The sequence below is a fragment of the Homalodisca vitripennis genome, chromosome 4 (assembly GCF_021130785.1).
Source record: "Homalodisca vitripennis isolate AUS2020 chromosome 4, UT_GWSS_2.1, whole genome shotgun sequence".
Taxonomy (NCBI): domain Eukaryota; kingdom Metazoa; phylum Arthropoda; class Insecta; order Hemiptera; family Cicadellidae; genus Homalodisca; species Homalodisca vitripennis.
The window spans coordinates 160,938,407-160,953,758 of record NC_060210.1 but is presented as its reverse complement, the minus strand read 5'-3'; the positions used below and the strand labels follow the sequence as shown (position 1 = coordinate 160,953,758).

Here is a 15,352-nt window from a genome sequence, read left to right as displayed (position 1 = left end):
TAACAATATCACCTACTTTTTAATTTTCAAAGAGTCTTTACTCTTTATTTTCCAAAATTTTATACCATTTATTTAATTTTTGTGCATTTTGTTTGTTCCTAAAAAGTTAACAAAGTTTATTTACATTGACCATTTTTAAGGGTCTTGTTATTTCTTTTACTCACGTGCTTGTCAAAATCGTTTATTAATTTGGGAAATTGTTCAGTAGTTTTTCTATATTTACCTATCTTCCCTTTCAAGTTGTTTGTGTGTGAACCATTCAGTTTTTACCATTACCATGGGAGCTCATTAATTTAATTTTGTATGTAGAAAAATACTTTAGGCTGGTTTATTAATTTTAAACAAACCATACAATATTATTGTTATAATATTGTACGTATGTAAAAACGAAGTAAAATTTATAAAACATATTATGATTAAACTAAATATGTGGTTAAAAGTAAAACTGACAGTGCTAAAGTGATTGGGGTCTAAAAATAAAATAATAGAAGACATACAGTGATCATAATATTCACTAGTTATATAGCTAGAGCAGTCCACACCAAAATAGTACAGTGGCGAATGATGTGACTGAATCCCCCTCTACTTCCCAAGCCCAACATTGTAGCCAGTTTTACGTGTATGAAAAGTTACTGATCAGTCTTGGCATCTGTTGCACATGTCTGTTTTTCATTCATATGTTTTGCAGATAACATGGAAATCAAACAGAAAGTGCAGCTGATGGTCAGCAACATCACCCCAAATGTCATTCAACTATTTTGGTGTGGGCTGCTCTAACTCTATTGTATATTCTGTGGGAATTACTATGTACTAAGTGAAAACAGAGCATTTTCTAGACTTTTAACCCTGTTCTTTTAATACGTTAAACATTGTGTTAGGATATAAATTGTTACACTTATTAGTTACAGAGTGTTGTTTGTAAACAAATCTAGGCTTACTATTATTTTTATTTACAGTAACAGAAATAATGGTAGCGTTCCTGCTCTTCACTTTGACCTACGCAGTTGCCAGTGCCATCCTAATATGGGGAACAATTGTGGTAAGATTGTATCAAACATTTAATTTTACATATCTTGTTGAAACTCCTTGCTCAATATGTTTACTGCTAAAGAAAAAAACTGTTTATAGCATTCTTACACTTAATCCTACGAGTGCCACCTATAATTTGTAAATAGTATTAAAGGGACTTGTGAAAAATATTTTTATAACTAGTTAGAACTTTAAGATGGTATTAAGACTAAATGAACTGGTATTTGATCAAAACAAAATGACAAGCTCAAATATATAAATTTAAAATAAAATTGTAATACATGAAAATCTTGATTTGTCTTAAATTTTTTACAGGAAACCCTTATGATTTTGTACGGATGTTTTTCTGCTGTTATGTTAATGTTTAACAAAATTCTGATCAAGTTGAAATTGTCATATGACTTTTTGGAACAAAATTATACAAACTAAAATCTTATTTTTATCTGGCTGATGTATGGTGGGCTATTTGCTGATAAAATCTGACAGCATTGTCCATCTATCTAAAGTGGTTGCTGAAAATGTAACCGAGTCTAAAACAAGCAGAAAAATGTCTAAAATCAGGAAATAAAAGTATTTAGTCTTTAGACATTATTTTTATTTTATAAGTATACTTTGTGGAAGTAAAAAACTGCAATTTGTAATTAATATTGAAAAGAAATTATATTTAAGATTTGTAAAATGTATATTTATATGTAAAACCTTTATGAACATTTAATACAACACAAAAATATATGAGGATAAAAGAAACATGTATTATAATTTCAATATTACACTCCAGGCCAAAAAGTACATGTAAAATAGCTAATTTTAAAGAGAATTGTGATCTGCCATATAGTTGTGGGACTCGGTATAAAAGAACTTCAGTAAGACCCTTCAGATGTTTTGCATGTATGCTAATCCAATACTTATGCAATAATTCCAGCCATTTTTTTGAATAAATATGATTACATCTATTTTAACCCTACAGCTGGCATGAAAAAACATTTTTGTCTGGTTTAGGAACAATAAATATTTGTTGCCAAAGTAAAAATATACAGTTATTTAAATTTTAGGCACTTAAGGTCATATAAATGATTTTTGTTTTATATGTTCTGGCAGAGCATTAACTGTAGTACCGATTTATATAGTTCTTACTTCTATTACCGTCTCCCTTGGTTTACGTAAAAACATCATTCTCAATGGACAGCTGACATGAATGTAATACCCGTCAACCATGTTGTGCTGGGTTTTGTATTTGTGGTTATGAATCCAATTAATTGTATTTATGGAAAAATGTATTTTATAGTGTTTTAGTGATATTATTACTGTGGTTTATTAAGTGATCTTAGGGAGTTTGTTTTGGAGCATCCTATGACAAAGTTTATTCTGACATAGAGCGAAATGATTATATAGCAGACATAATTTCCTAGTAAATGTTCTCTCACAATTGTGTGTCAGTCAGAGAAGTTGTTCCACTGTTGATGCCTTTGGCCCTGCTCATAAACTAATGAAACTCTCCAACATGAACTGTTGCCCGTGTGCTGTTGTGTGAGTATAAAAACTTGAAAAAGAAAACCAATTTCTCTAGGCCTGAATGCAATTGTGGAGTCCACCCTAAAGGTTGGGACACACATATCCGCACCGCGCCCGACACGTGAGTCGGCCGATTGTTGGCCGTCATACGGTGAAAGAATTGCAGCGCAGTATTCAACCTGCAAGTCCACACATGTCCGCACCGACACCAGACCGTCGTGGCCGCACCGTGCCCGCACCGTCAACGATATGTGGAGTTTGAATTTTGACGGGCACGGTGCGGTCTACGAGTGGCATCATATTATGTTGTTTACTGTTGCGTTCTTCTTTTTAAAACTATTTAAGTAGTCTACACGTTCTATTTTATTGAATTATTTAGTATAGCCTACTAACTCTACATCCTGTGTTCGCTTACAAAATCATATTTATTGATAAAAGTATTACATTTTCTTACCTTAGAGTAAACTAGTCATATTATCTTATTGTGCATATTTTCTTATTACAACAAATTTGAAAACCATGTTGTACATTAAGTGATTTTAAACAACTAAATTCGAATTATGAAAAATCTATAAACATTTTTCATTAATTAAAAAATGACAAGCATGTAATTATTTGCGCAAATATCTATTTTTCTTTGACGTATTGAAGTTACTTGATAAATTTATTCCGGTATTTTGTAAGAGTCATATTTAGAATGTTTCTATGACATTTTAATTTTTTATTCTTTTCACTTCAATAAAGTAAAAATAAAAATATTTTATTTACAATAAGATTTTCAAGCAAGAAAAACCCATGTTAAAAATAAATAATAATAATAAATAATTTATTTCCCTATAATAACAAACTGAATATTACAAATAAATATTATTACCAGTGCTTAATAATAAATAATACTATGACATAACGTATTTACAATAGCAGTAAATAACAAATACAAAAACAATTTCTACTTACTTTATTTCTAATTTATGTACTTAGAGTAATAAAATATAAAAAGTAGGTTACATCCTTTTAGATTTTTCTTTCTTTTGTTTTAACTAATAATTAGGCCAATAGATTTACAAAATAAGGGCAATTTAGGTACCTCATAAGAGGCTGTGTCTGGGTTGGGGATACTATATACAAATAGCGGAATCGAGCAAGAATGAAATGATAAAAATGAGTTATTGTAGCTTATGTAGTAAATAATGTAATATTACGTTTCAAAGTTTAAATTTAGTATAACTATTGTGCTGTAGTAAATACAAAGGATTTATGCATGATTTACAATTCAAATATCAGGCTTTATACATGTAACATTAAATATTATATTATAAATAATTATTTTATAATGCTCTAACGTGTCTATTTAAATATTATTATAACTTAGCAGACAAGACTAACCATACACTAATTTATTATCTTAAACATATACTCAATATCATTTTGACCGATCAACCATACTCTAATTTTTTTAGAAAATATATTTATGTTTCTACTATATTTGACTAATTCTGGCCATAAATTATATGTCCACGGAGGTATAAAAGAAAAAATTTTGTAAAATGTGTTTTTTGTATGTTCCAGTATATATTTTACAATTATTTACTATGTTTTACAAATTATTATGAACGAGCTTGCAACATGGCAAACTCTTTGGCATCACACTATACCTTTTGGGTTTAAAACAAAAAATACCAAATATACTGTTTATAGTGTATTTGACCGAAATTTACTGCAATGAAACACAAAATTAACAAGAATTATAGGGATAAAAAATATAACCAAGATAATGATATTTACAAATTTTACATACTAGCTGATTGTACAAAGCTTTACTGTAGCATTGCAATGTTTCATTCACCACAGCGATTAATAAAAATAACAACAATGAAATTAACAATTTTCTCAAGCAATACTTAATCTTCAAAATATTTTTTAAGTATCTGTCACTTCGAATTCAAAAGAAACATGCTCTAGTACAAACAGTGAGATTGTTGCGCTCGGACTGCATACGGACATGTGTGGCCTCACGGTAACCGAGCCGAGCCTGCACCGACAATCGGCCGACTCACGTGCCGGGCACGGTGCGGTTATGTGTGTCCCAACCTTAAGTGATACCATCTGTTTGAACAATATGCCTGACCAGTGCAACGGCCTGTACATGCAGGGAGGAACCAGTCACTAAGTAAAAGATGAAACTTTGCATATGTTGTAGATATGTAAATAAGGTGTGTTACAGTTTGGACCAACAGTTATGAAATGGGATACATTATAAAAAAAATCTTTGTGGCCGTTCAAATGAGCCGCCAGTACTGGGTCTCGTAGCATTGCCAGTTCTAGGGTTAAGAACAGTAGAGTTTGCTCAATGAAAATTTATATTTTACTATATCATATAAGTAAAGCAAAGACAAAAATTTCCTATAATAGTGAATAGGCGCTATCTTAGCAGTTTTTGTTGAATGACTGTAATAAACATCCACCATGTAACTTTTCAGTGCCATGTAAAGTAGGCCATCAGCAGCCCTTCAAATCAGTAATCGGTACCGTGAGAGTAGTAGAACCTGTATTCAAAATTGTTAATTGGAAACACAAATTCCATAATATATATATATTTATAAATTATATTATCAAATGTTAGTGTCTCGTTATAATTCGATGTATACTAGTAAAACCCATTGTAGATCGCTAATGAGATATCTGTATTAATTACTATAATTCCACATCAAGTTGCACTATTACTGTATGTTATAATTGAGCACTATCTCGTTATTTTTCTTAGGTTCACATGAACATATTGGTAAAATTTATACAGTTTTACTATACAGAGTGATTCACGAAGATATGCAGTAACTGTGGGAGCTCACTCTACATGTAAAAATAATGAAAAAGGTTTATAGAAACATGGGTCCGGATATGCTTTGTTAGCGAGTTACTGCTAGCGAAATATTTCACCCAGATTTCAGCTCGCTTAAAACAAGGTCTTCCTGAGATTCTGGTAAGGTAGATTAAAGGGTGAAATTAACCATTTCTTACGGTTTTTGACCTTTCTTTTCATGTCCGCTGGGGATGTGTATATTCAATTGACTTGATGCGCAACTTGTTTTAATGCTTTTAGATCTAAATAGGAACAACATTTTCTCAAGAAAACAAGTTTTAAAATATAAAAGGTTTAACTTCTTTTTGTTTACAGGAGCAAAGTTGGTGTGCAATTCCTTGGCTGATATGTGAAGCATTCAGTTTTGCGACTCAAGTATCAACATTAGCCATCCATGCTATTGCTCTGCGTACTAGGAAGGATAAAGTTGTTTTATTTGTTTCCATCCTTAAATTAGGTAAGTACTTTTTTATATCTATACACACTTTACTTTCTACCAACAAAATATTATTTAGAATTAGCCTGAATATCACTGTTATGTTCTCAGAGAAAAATATTTCTAATAAAAGCAATTCTTCATGAAATAGTACTGCAAAAAAATTAGGTAAAACTTCAATCGTGTAGAAAAATTTACAAAATGGAACATATGTAAACATAGAAACAAAATATATTTTAAAAACATAGAAGTAATAAAATGTTACCATAAGCACTTAATTAGTTTTGTAACCATTAGTTTTTAAGCACTTAATCTGCAATGAATTTTGTTTTAAAGTCAGTATCAAAATGGACAAGGAAGAAGTCGTTTGTGATGGTGCATTGCATTTGCTGAGTTGTATGCATGTTGTGGTGAAGTTTGATCTGTATAACTTCAGCCCAACATTTTGCTTTATTTTTATTACTATATTCCTTACAGATGACGACATCATGCAGATATATAATATATGTATGGTATCACTATCTTGTTATTTTCCTAGGTAACATGTGTATGTAGTTTTACTAAACAGAGTGATTCATAAAGATACAAAGAAATTGTGAGAGCTCATTCTACATGTAAAAATAATGAAAACATTTATAAACGGGTCCGGAAATCCTTCCCCCACTTCTCATGCAAACCCTTGCAACGCGTAGGCCAAGGGCTGACATTATTCTTCCATTAACTTGTAAATGGTGAAGCTCTGATATACTTCACTTGATTGTCTAAAACTCCATTTCCACTCGTTCTACAGAACCATTTGCCAAACAGCAGTATCAGATAACATATGCAGGAAATTATGTATCAGCAAGGGTAGACTGCTTCAGGATAATACAGAGCCGTTTAAGCACAAGGTGACGCAGCCTTAGCTTCCACGTCACCAGATCACCACACTGATAATTTTAGGTAGCATCTAAAAACCACACTAACAGTTTTTATTTGGTGCCAGATGTTTCCTTCTTTTAGTAAGTTGTACCTTAAAGGGGCCAATATTAATTAACAAGGTTCTTTGTTAATGTTGTTATCACTTGTTGTTTGTTAAGCTGTCACAACATTGTATAAACATTTTAGTACTCTGTTCTTACCATTAATACTGGTATGAATATAAAATTGGCGATTCCTATTGAAATAAAGTAAAATAAAGAAAGTGTAAAAAGTACGCTGAAGGTACAAGGTTTGTTTTTTTTTTAATGCAGAGGGACAGGATACTGTGACACATTAAACATTTGCTGGTTTTAGTTTTACAAGACTTGTTTGATTACAATAAAATTATCAAAAATTGTGTTTCATTTTATGTATTTTAAAATTTTATATTTTTTCAGGTTTATCCCCTTATTTTTGGTTGGTAGTTTTTTGTGCTCAAAGAACCTGGGCACGTCAGAGGAGGGAGAGTAAAGCCAACGAATTGAGGCACAATACTCTCAAGGATGGTTCGGCACTGCCTCTGCCCAATAAATACGCTCAAGTCTGAATCAGAATGGCTGTGAACTTCTATGTAGGAGTGTATTATGTTTTGTTATAAGGATCTTCCTTAACAAATGTACAGTGTTTTTAATTAGTATTATGGATCTGTTTATGTAAAGTAAGATTTTGCTAATTGCATAATGTGTAAATAAGGACTTTTGTTATTCAACAAACTTATATTCATAAACATAAAAAGAGTCGTATATCAAACATAGCAAATCAATGTTTAAATGGATCTGAAGCTAAGCATGATTTTTTTTATTTAAAGAAATGCAAGGAGGAGTAAAATATGTATTATTTTACAAAGAATATTACAAAATTACACACAATTTCAAGATGAATTTATACCCTTGAATTGAAATCCAAATAGGTTTTACTAAATAAGAAACCATGCGATACCATATTATTTTCAGTTGAGTTTACTTAATTTTTGCTTGGCTACAGTAACAAAAGTAAAACTCGCAACAAAAGTGATGTTTCATGTAGACTGTAGAGTGCAATTTAGATTTAGCATACTTAACAATTAGTGCATCACATTTTGTTCATTAAACATTGGCTACTTGTTCAAAACCATGACAGCAATATAGAATGCAGTAAAAAATACTATATATTTTATTAGACACAGTATTTTTACAAGTTTTTATATTACAAATGAAGGTTGTCATCAGCTTTTAATACTGTTATTGTTGTTCATAATTATTTCTCTGACATTAAATTAAGAATATACCACTTACAAACTTCTAGAAATACAAATATTGGAATAAATTGATTAGTATAAAGTTGTTGTTAAATATTTTTAATAAAACAGTATTTTGATAACTATTTATTTTGCATTAAGCATTTGTATATGAATCCCGATTGTGCAAAATAGCCTAGTTGTTGGTACTGGGTCCTAAAGACCATTGGAATTGAGTGAGCTAGATGCAACCATGAATCAATATTTTAACATCAATGTTGTATTGAGTGATGAAGTCTCAGAGACAATGTGGATGGAGTGAGCTAGATGGCAATCTTCAACGTAAATACTTTTAAAATCTTTCTCACAAAACTTTCAACATTTCTTGAATCCTTAGCTTATATTATGGATCCAGCTACTTTCTGTTAATGGTTGTAAAGGTTTATACATCTTTAAAATAAATAAAAATAATACTTTTCAAATTTTTATCATACAATGTGGATGGAGTGAGCTAGATGGCAATCTTCAACGTAAATACTTTTAAAATCTTTCTCACAAAACTTTCAACATTTCTTGAATCCTTAGCTTATATTATGGATCCAGCTACTTTCTGTTAATGGTTGTAAAGGTTTATACATCTTTAAAATAAATAAAAATAATACTTTTCAAATTTTTATCATAATTACATTTATTTGGTATAATTAATATTTTTTCCGTGATATTACGTTTTTCCACCTCAACAACTTGTCAATAACTTTACAGTAAACAGAGTAGGCTGTGTTTATATCATTTTCGAAGCTGTAATAACAAACCACACCAATTATTGATGAAAGTTGACTTGTGAAAGTCTATTCATATAAGTATTCATTACAAATACGGAAATTACATTTTTCTACTATGTATTTCTAATAATTTTATAGAATTAGCATAATACTCTTTAAATTCAGTTGTGGTAGCTGTAGGCTGAATATTTGTTTAAGTAACATTATTCACTATTTTGATATAATCCAATATTATAAGAGTTTTCTTTAGAAAATTAATGTTTGTAAAGTGTTGAACCATTAAAGTGAATTGTTGTAATGACAGTGGTAACAGCTAAGATAAGACATGCCCTAAACAGAATGCAGAAATACGTCTTACCTGATTTAAAAGATCCTTGACCAAAAATAATCACATAAGTTAGTGTGTTAATGGTTTCTTCCCAATATTTATTTTAATTACTTCTACCTTGAATTGGCCATACTATTTCTGTAATTTCAAATTAGTTCTTGTTAATAATATTTATAACAAATATTCAAGCTCCTTCTTTGCTTTTAATTTGAATATTTAATTAAGTAAATGTGTCAACCATAAAAAGACAATTTTAGGTATATGCTTACGCATAATACAGTTTACATGTGTTATTTATATATTTACCAAAGACATTCTTGATTACTTTGTATTATTTTAAACTATGTAGCTTTACAATGGCATCTACTGAGATTTGTAATTATTATCGTAAAATAATATTATAGTATGAGGTTTAGCTCATTTATAGCTTTAATATGACTTAATATTTTTTGCAATCTTCATATAATGAAACTAGCATTGGGAATTATGTAAACATTTCGTTTGTTTTATTTATTGTAACTCGAGAAAAACATGTTTATAAACACTGCATAAAGGCGTGTGCGACTTATACTAACTCTTATTTGGTACATATTCATAATTCCATATAGTTAGTTATGTTTAAAAACTGCCTAATTTTTGATGAACTTGCTTATGGAGTTGATAAAATTAATAGTATGTATGCTATTGATTTTTCAAAGTATTTGTTGTTTTTATGACACAATATTGTGAAATTTGTACCAATTTTAGTTCAAACACAAGTATATAGTGAACTTTATTTGGTTGGAAGACAGTTTTGTTATATATTTCAAAAGAAATGGTTATCAAGTTCATTTATGAAATATTATTTATTGAGTAATCGTGGTTACTTTGAAATGATTGTTATTATAATGGGTATTAGAACATAATTTTGAAAAATGTACCAATGTTTCTTGAATATTTTGAGAACAAATTAATTAATCTGGAACTGCATCCAAAGCGTGTTGAGGTCTGTAATTACTACTAGGTATTAAAAAAACAATTTCTTTTCGAATTAATCAAAACGAATCATACTAAATACTGAGTCAAAATGTATTTTACATTTTAATTGTAGTTCATGCATTAAAGCTGAAAATCATATACATGTTCTAGATATCTATTTAGATATAATACCAATAAATATGTACATACATGTTTTGTGGATTATTATATATTTGAGTATTTTATAGTAAAGTATTTCCCTAATTTATTTTCAGTTATTTTTAGTACACTTTTATAAGTAACAAACAGTAGTTGGCAGGAAAATATGATAAATGTGTTTACATTTTTACCTTTATATGTAAATAATATTTTCACAAGTTTAATATTAGGCAACAGTTTTAAAATTCAAACAGATTTTAAGCTGAGTATATATATGTTGCTTTTTACAAAAAATTGTAAATAGTTGATCATATTATATTTGTACCTCACATTTTTTGAGGCCTGTGATATTTAGTTGAAGTAATTAGTATGTATCTAGTTTGTACATTGTTATAAATATACTTTTATTTCATTTGTGTATTTTACTTCCTGCTCTTTTCTTTTAAAATACATATTGAAACAACGAAATTGAAAAGCATTCTAGGGTTTTCAGTGACAACTATATAGAAAGTTCTAGGTTACACATCTTCAATGCAACTCTATAGCTATCCAGTACGGACTAGGGTGTCTGCCGCAATCAAACCTTTAATTCGGATGCTTACAAATCATAACTTACTCTTATATGTCATAAAACACTATGAAAAAAATAAAAGAATAAAATATTTTACTCCTTATTTACTCCTTATTCTTCTATTACAAGAAGACTATTGGTAGATATCAATTCAGCAGTCAATTCATGACCATATGGATAGAATGAAGCATTAATCTTCCGACTGATAATAAGAAACTCCCAGAATGATACACTGGTTTTTGTCTTTGCACAGTATATTTTTTATATTACTAGCTGTTACCTGTGGCTTCACACGCAATCTTTAGAACCGAAGTCCTTATATTACTTAGTAAAAGCAATTACAGAGTCCTATAAAAATGTTAAAACGTAATTAGGCATACATCAGGTAGATATTATTTAAGTTCATGGTAAATAGTATCAGAGTTTAACTTAATTATTATATCATGTTTGGCACGTGTAGGAGCATTTCTGGTTCTAATTAATTATATACATAACGTCACAGCTGAATCTGCCTTGTCATCCCAATCAAGAAAACACAAATCTCAAATCACACAGGTCTCGGAAACTTACTTCGGTCAAAAAGCGTATATTTCCAGTCCTCGTCATATATTTCAGGTCTAAGATATTTCCAGTACCATATAGAGTTTGCCTTGTTGTTCTGACGAAGAAAAAATATATATACTTACGTAGGACCGAGATGCCTACTTTGGTTAAAAAGTGCCTACTTAAGACTGTTTAAATTCACTTACCTACTATGTCACAGTTTAGATTTGCCATATTGCCTCGATCAAAATACTATATACGTTCGATTATCTATTCTCGAAAATTTATTTTGGTGTTGACATAGTTGAGTTTGCCTTGTCCTGATAAAGAAAATACACACATAATTTTGTGTTACACTTGTTTTTTGGACTGTAGCCAGGGAAAGAATGAATCTTTGAGGCAGGTTAGTATTCATGTCTCTGTTTTTCCATAAGCCATTGTTAAAATGTAATATCATAATGTCAATGAAGCCCACCAGTTTAAAGTAACTTATGTGAAAACATTCATAACTTTGTTCATTAAGGTTAGTTTTATAACAGTATTTAATGCATTAGATGATTTTAATTCGTCACTGGCACAATCTGGAGTAAAATTTATATGTTAATGTTTTATTTACTATCTGCATTACACTACCGATCAAGCACTGTTTACTTATTATTGATAAAATTTAAATGTAAACAGTTGTTTCAGAAAGTTTGTCGAACTATAGCCTATCAACAGCTGTTTAGTGCCAGTTTAATTTGAATTATGATACATAAAATCTAAAAATTTTTCTGAATTCATAAATATGCCAGGTAATTTTTCTTAACTTTTTTTCATAAAAACCTTCCTCGGATTGCAATGGACATTTTACAAAAAGAATTAACCAAATTAATCCAGCCGTTATCGATTTGCACTTGGCAACACATTTTGTGATTCATTTTTATTTATAAGATATTAAAATATCTGCTAAATACTAAGTAATTAGTGTTGTATATAATTTTTTCATCCAACAGTTCACGTATAATAATATATAATCTGAACAATGAGGACCACCCATTTCAAAACAGCAATGATTTATAAATAACTATACTACATAATAAAGTAGCAACAAAGAACGTTAAGGCCGCGTAGTGCATCACAGCTGCATGCCGTGTGGCATTTGGATCAATATTATCAGCTGACAACGAGTAATATTACTAATATAAACTATATAAAATGAATTGGTATTTATGAGTAGAGGATTCAAATGGTGTAAGTTACGTCTTTATAGCTTAAACAGTTTTCATGTAATAAGAGCGGAGAGTTGACTGACGGCTGTGCCGTCTTTATCAGTTCACAAGAAGTATTGATGAACATCTTTGCCGTCAGTCATCAGTTAGAGGGAAAAGTTAAAGCCTGGAGAAGTTTCTCAACAACTATGAAGAGAATATTTTCATTTATAGGTAGGATAGCACTCCATTTAATTAAATTGCTGGTCAGGATCACAGGCTCTACTGGCATACTCGACTCCGGGAATAAATAACGGCTACACTTCGCCCTTTGTCAGGCCTGGTAACAAGATTCACAAATTTTTCTTAACAAGGTTTTTATTATAAACTCACAATCTTTCTTAACAAAGTTTTTATTATAAGCTTGTTTAAATTATAAGTCTAAGTTAAAACAGAACGGTAAGCGTTCAAAATAAATTAATGAAAAAAAGGATTGTTTGAAATGTTTGATAAATAACTGAATAAGGACAACAATCCAGTGATATTTATTTATCTATATACATAGATAAATAGATACAATATTGACAACATTATTTAACACCTTCACTGCAGCTCTATGCTAGTAAACAACTGGTATCAATCATCTCCACTGTAAGGCACCTGCCTTACAGCCAACGTGTTAAATTAGTCATAACATATTTTGTATTTCCAAATTACATACGCCTGAAATTTACTTACAATTGGCAATTAATACTATTACAACAAAACTAAATGTAAATTTATGAGTTGCCTAACATTATTTAATACAATCTAATCTTAAATGTAGGAAAACACATGAAATATTCCAAAAAGAAGCAAGTCTTTTCTTCATGCAGATGTGAAAATATAAAGCACTCCAATAAGAATTTGTGTTACACTAACAATAACAAATAAATAAATAATGAATAATCAACAAACAACCACACCAATGCACTTAACCCTTTGAGTGACGTGTGTATTGATTCAGATCCCATGAATTGCCTGACTAACTGGTACCCATGCCAGAGCACCATGTTTATTGTTTAGAAAAAAACTAATCTTATCTACGAAGTTTTATTTAAAAGTGTAATTTTCCTTTCTATAATATGTCTTGCTTTTATATTACATTTATTATTAGTAAATCAAATGAATTTTTTAATCTTCATTTTTTAAGCTATACTACATTGAAATGAACCTACAAAGGTAAGACCTACAAGACATGTAGAAAGGAAAATTACATTTTTAAATAAACCATCATTTTAACTTTTACAACAATAAAAAGAAGTACACTAATAGTATCAATAAAAAGAATAATGTTTTATAGAGAGAAAATACAGAAATAAAAGGAAATGAAATTACAGCTGATAACTTTTACTATTTTACTGTTCTAAAATACAATTTAAAAGTAACCCTATAATTAGTGGTAAATGTTTCTTAAATTATAGCTAGGTAGTTTCTATGGTTACAGAAAGTAGTTTTTATTTCTGAAAATTTAAATATTTATAAAAATATGAAATACGTTTTTCTAAGAAAGAATAATACTACTACTACTACACTATAATACTAACATAATTAATACTTATCATAATTTCTATACCATGTAATCATGGAAAACTTGAAGATAGTAAACAAATGTTTTTATTCACTATTGCTTTAGTCCACAAACAAATATGTGAAAGAATTAAAATATACATATATATAAAAGATTCACAGTTTAATACTGAACAAAAGTAAATACAACAGTTAGAAAATTGATTCACATGTAAATATCAATGTTAACCCGGGAGCACTCGCGCTATTAGATTGAATCTAACATATTTTTTGTGTTATATAACATTTTTTTTATTTGTTATCTTACAACACTGAACCCTTAATTTATGCTTCTATGGGTATGTCTGCTGCATATTGCATCATGTTTAGACAGTAGAAGTCGCTGGGGTGGGGGGGGCGGACGCTCCTCGCGGGTATTTCAACCTAACAGTAGTTTCAACCTAACAGCGCGAGTGATCACGTCAGCCCAGTGTTAGGAGCGATCTAACGGCGCGAGTGATCGCGTAACTGCCAGTTTAAGTACATCAGTTTAGTGATTTTTCAGTTTGCTTTAGAGTTAGATTTCGTAGATCGCTCTTTTATGACTTTACAATAATTGAATCGGCACATGCTAAAAGGGCTTCAGTCACAAAAATTGAAAATTAAGTTCTCTATGGAAACCAAGTATTTAAGGATAGCTTCACAATTCTGTGCTAAAAGGACCTCGTCACATGCATTATTAGTAGAGAAAATGGCTGATGAAATTTGTGTCATGTGCTAGAAGGGCCTCAGTCAGTGACTGAGGACCTTTTAGCACACGCTGTTGGCAACACTGTAAAACCTATTTATTTCAGCTGGTTATTTTAATCTGATTATTCTAACCTGAAACTACAAAGTTGATTCTCTGCTGTACTCTATATGACAACTGCGGGGGGGCTAAATAAGAATAATTCTTTGGCAAGAATGTTTTTAGCCTTAACTGACACCAAGCGATTTGACAGAATTGAACAATTCTTCCCAATCTGAGGACATTCATTCCTGAAGATGATTCATAAACTGTTTATGATCATAATGTTAATTAAAATATTACTTCTGTATATTCTTATATTCATATAAAAGCAAACTGGCCTCATTTTAACTAATAAAATATTCCAAAAGTACGATTTTGAACTCAATTATTCATTGCAAACCCCGTTCCATGCTAAAAAGGCCTAAGTCTGACACTTTCAAGATTTTTTTTGTAAATACAAATAATTCATAA

General features: G+C 30.1%; 1 protein-coding gene across 1 annotated transcript in view; it reads left to right on the top strand.

Annotated features, from left to right (window-relative positions):
- Positions 1-10,664, top strand: part of LOC124360473 — a 28,782-nt gene extending 18,118 nt beyond the window's left edge. Inside the window, exons 3-5 of the mRNA XM_046814136.1 lie at positions 957-1,039; positions 5,717-5,858; positions 7,196-10,664. Coding sequence (XP_046670092.1) covers positions 957-1,039; positions 5,717-5,858; positions 7,196-7,344 — 374 coding nt within the window. The 3' untranslated portion in view covers positions 7,345-10,664. The remainder of the gene's footprint in view (positions 1-956; positions 1,040-5,716; positions 5,859-7,195) is intronic.
- The last annotated feature ends 4,688 nt before the right edge of the window (positions 10,665-15,352 follow it).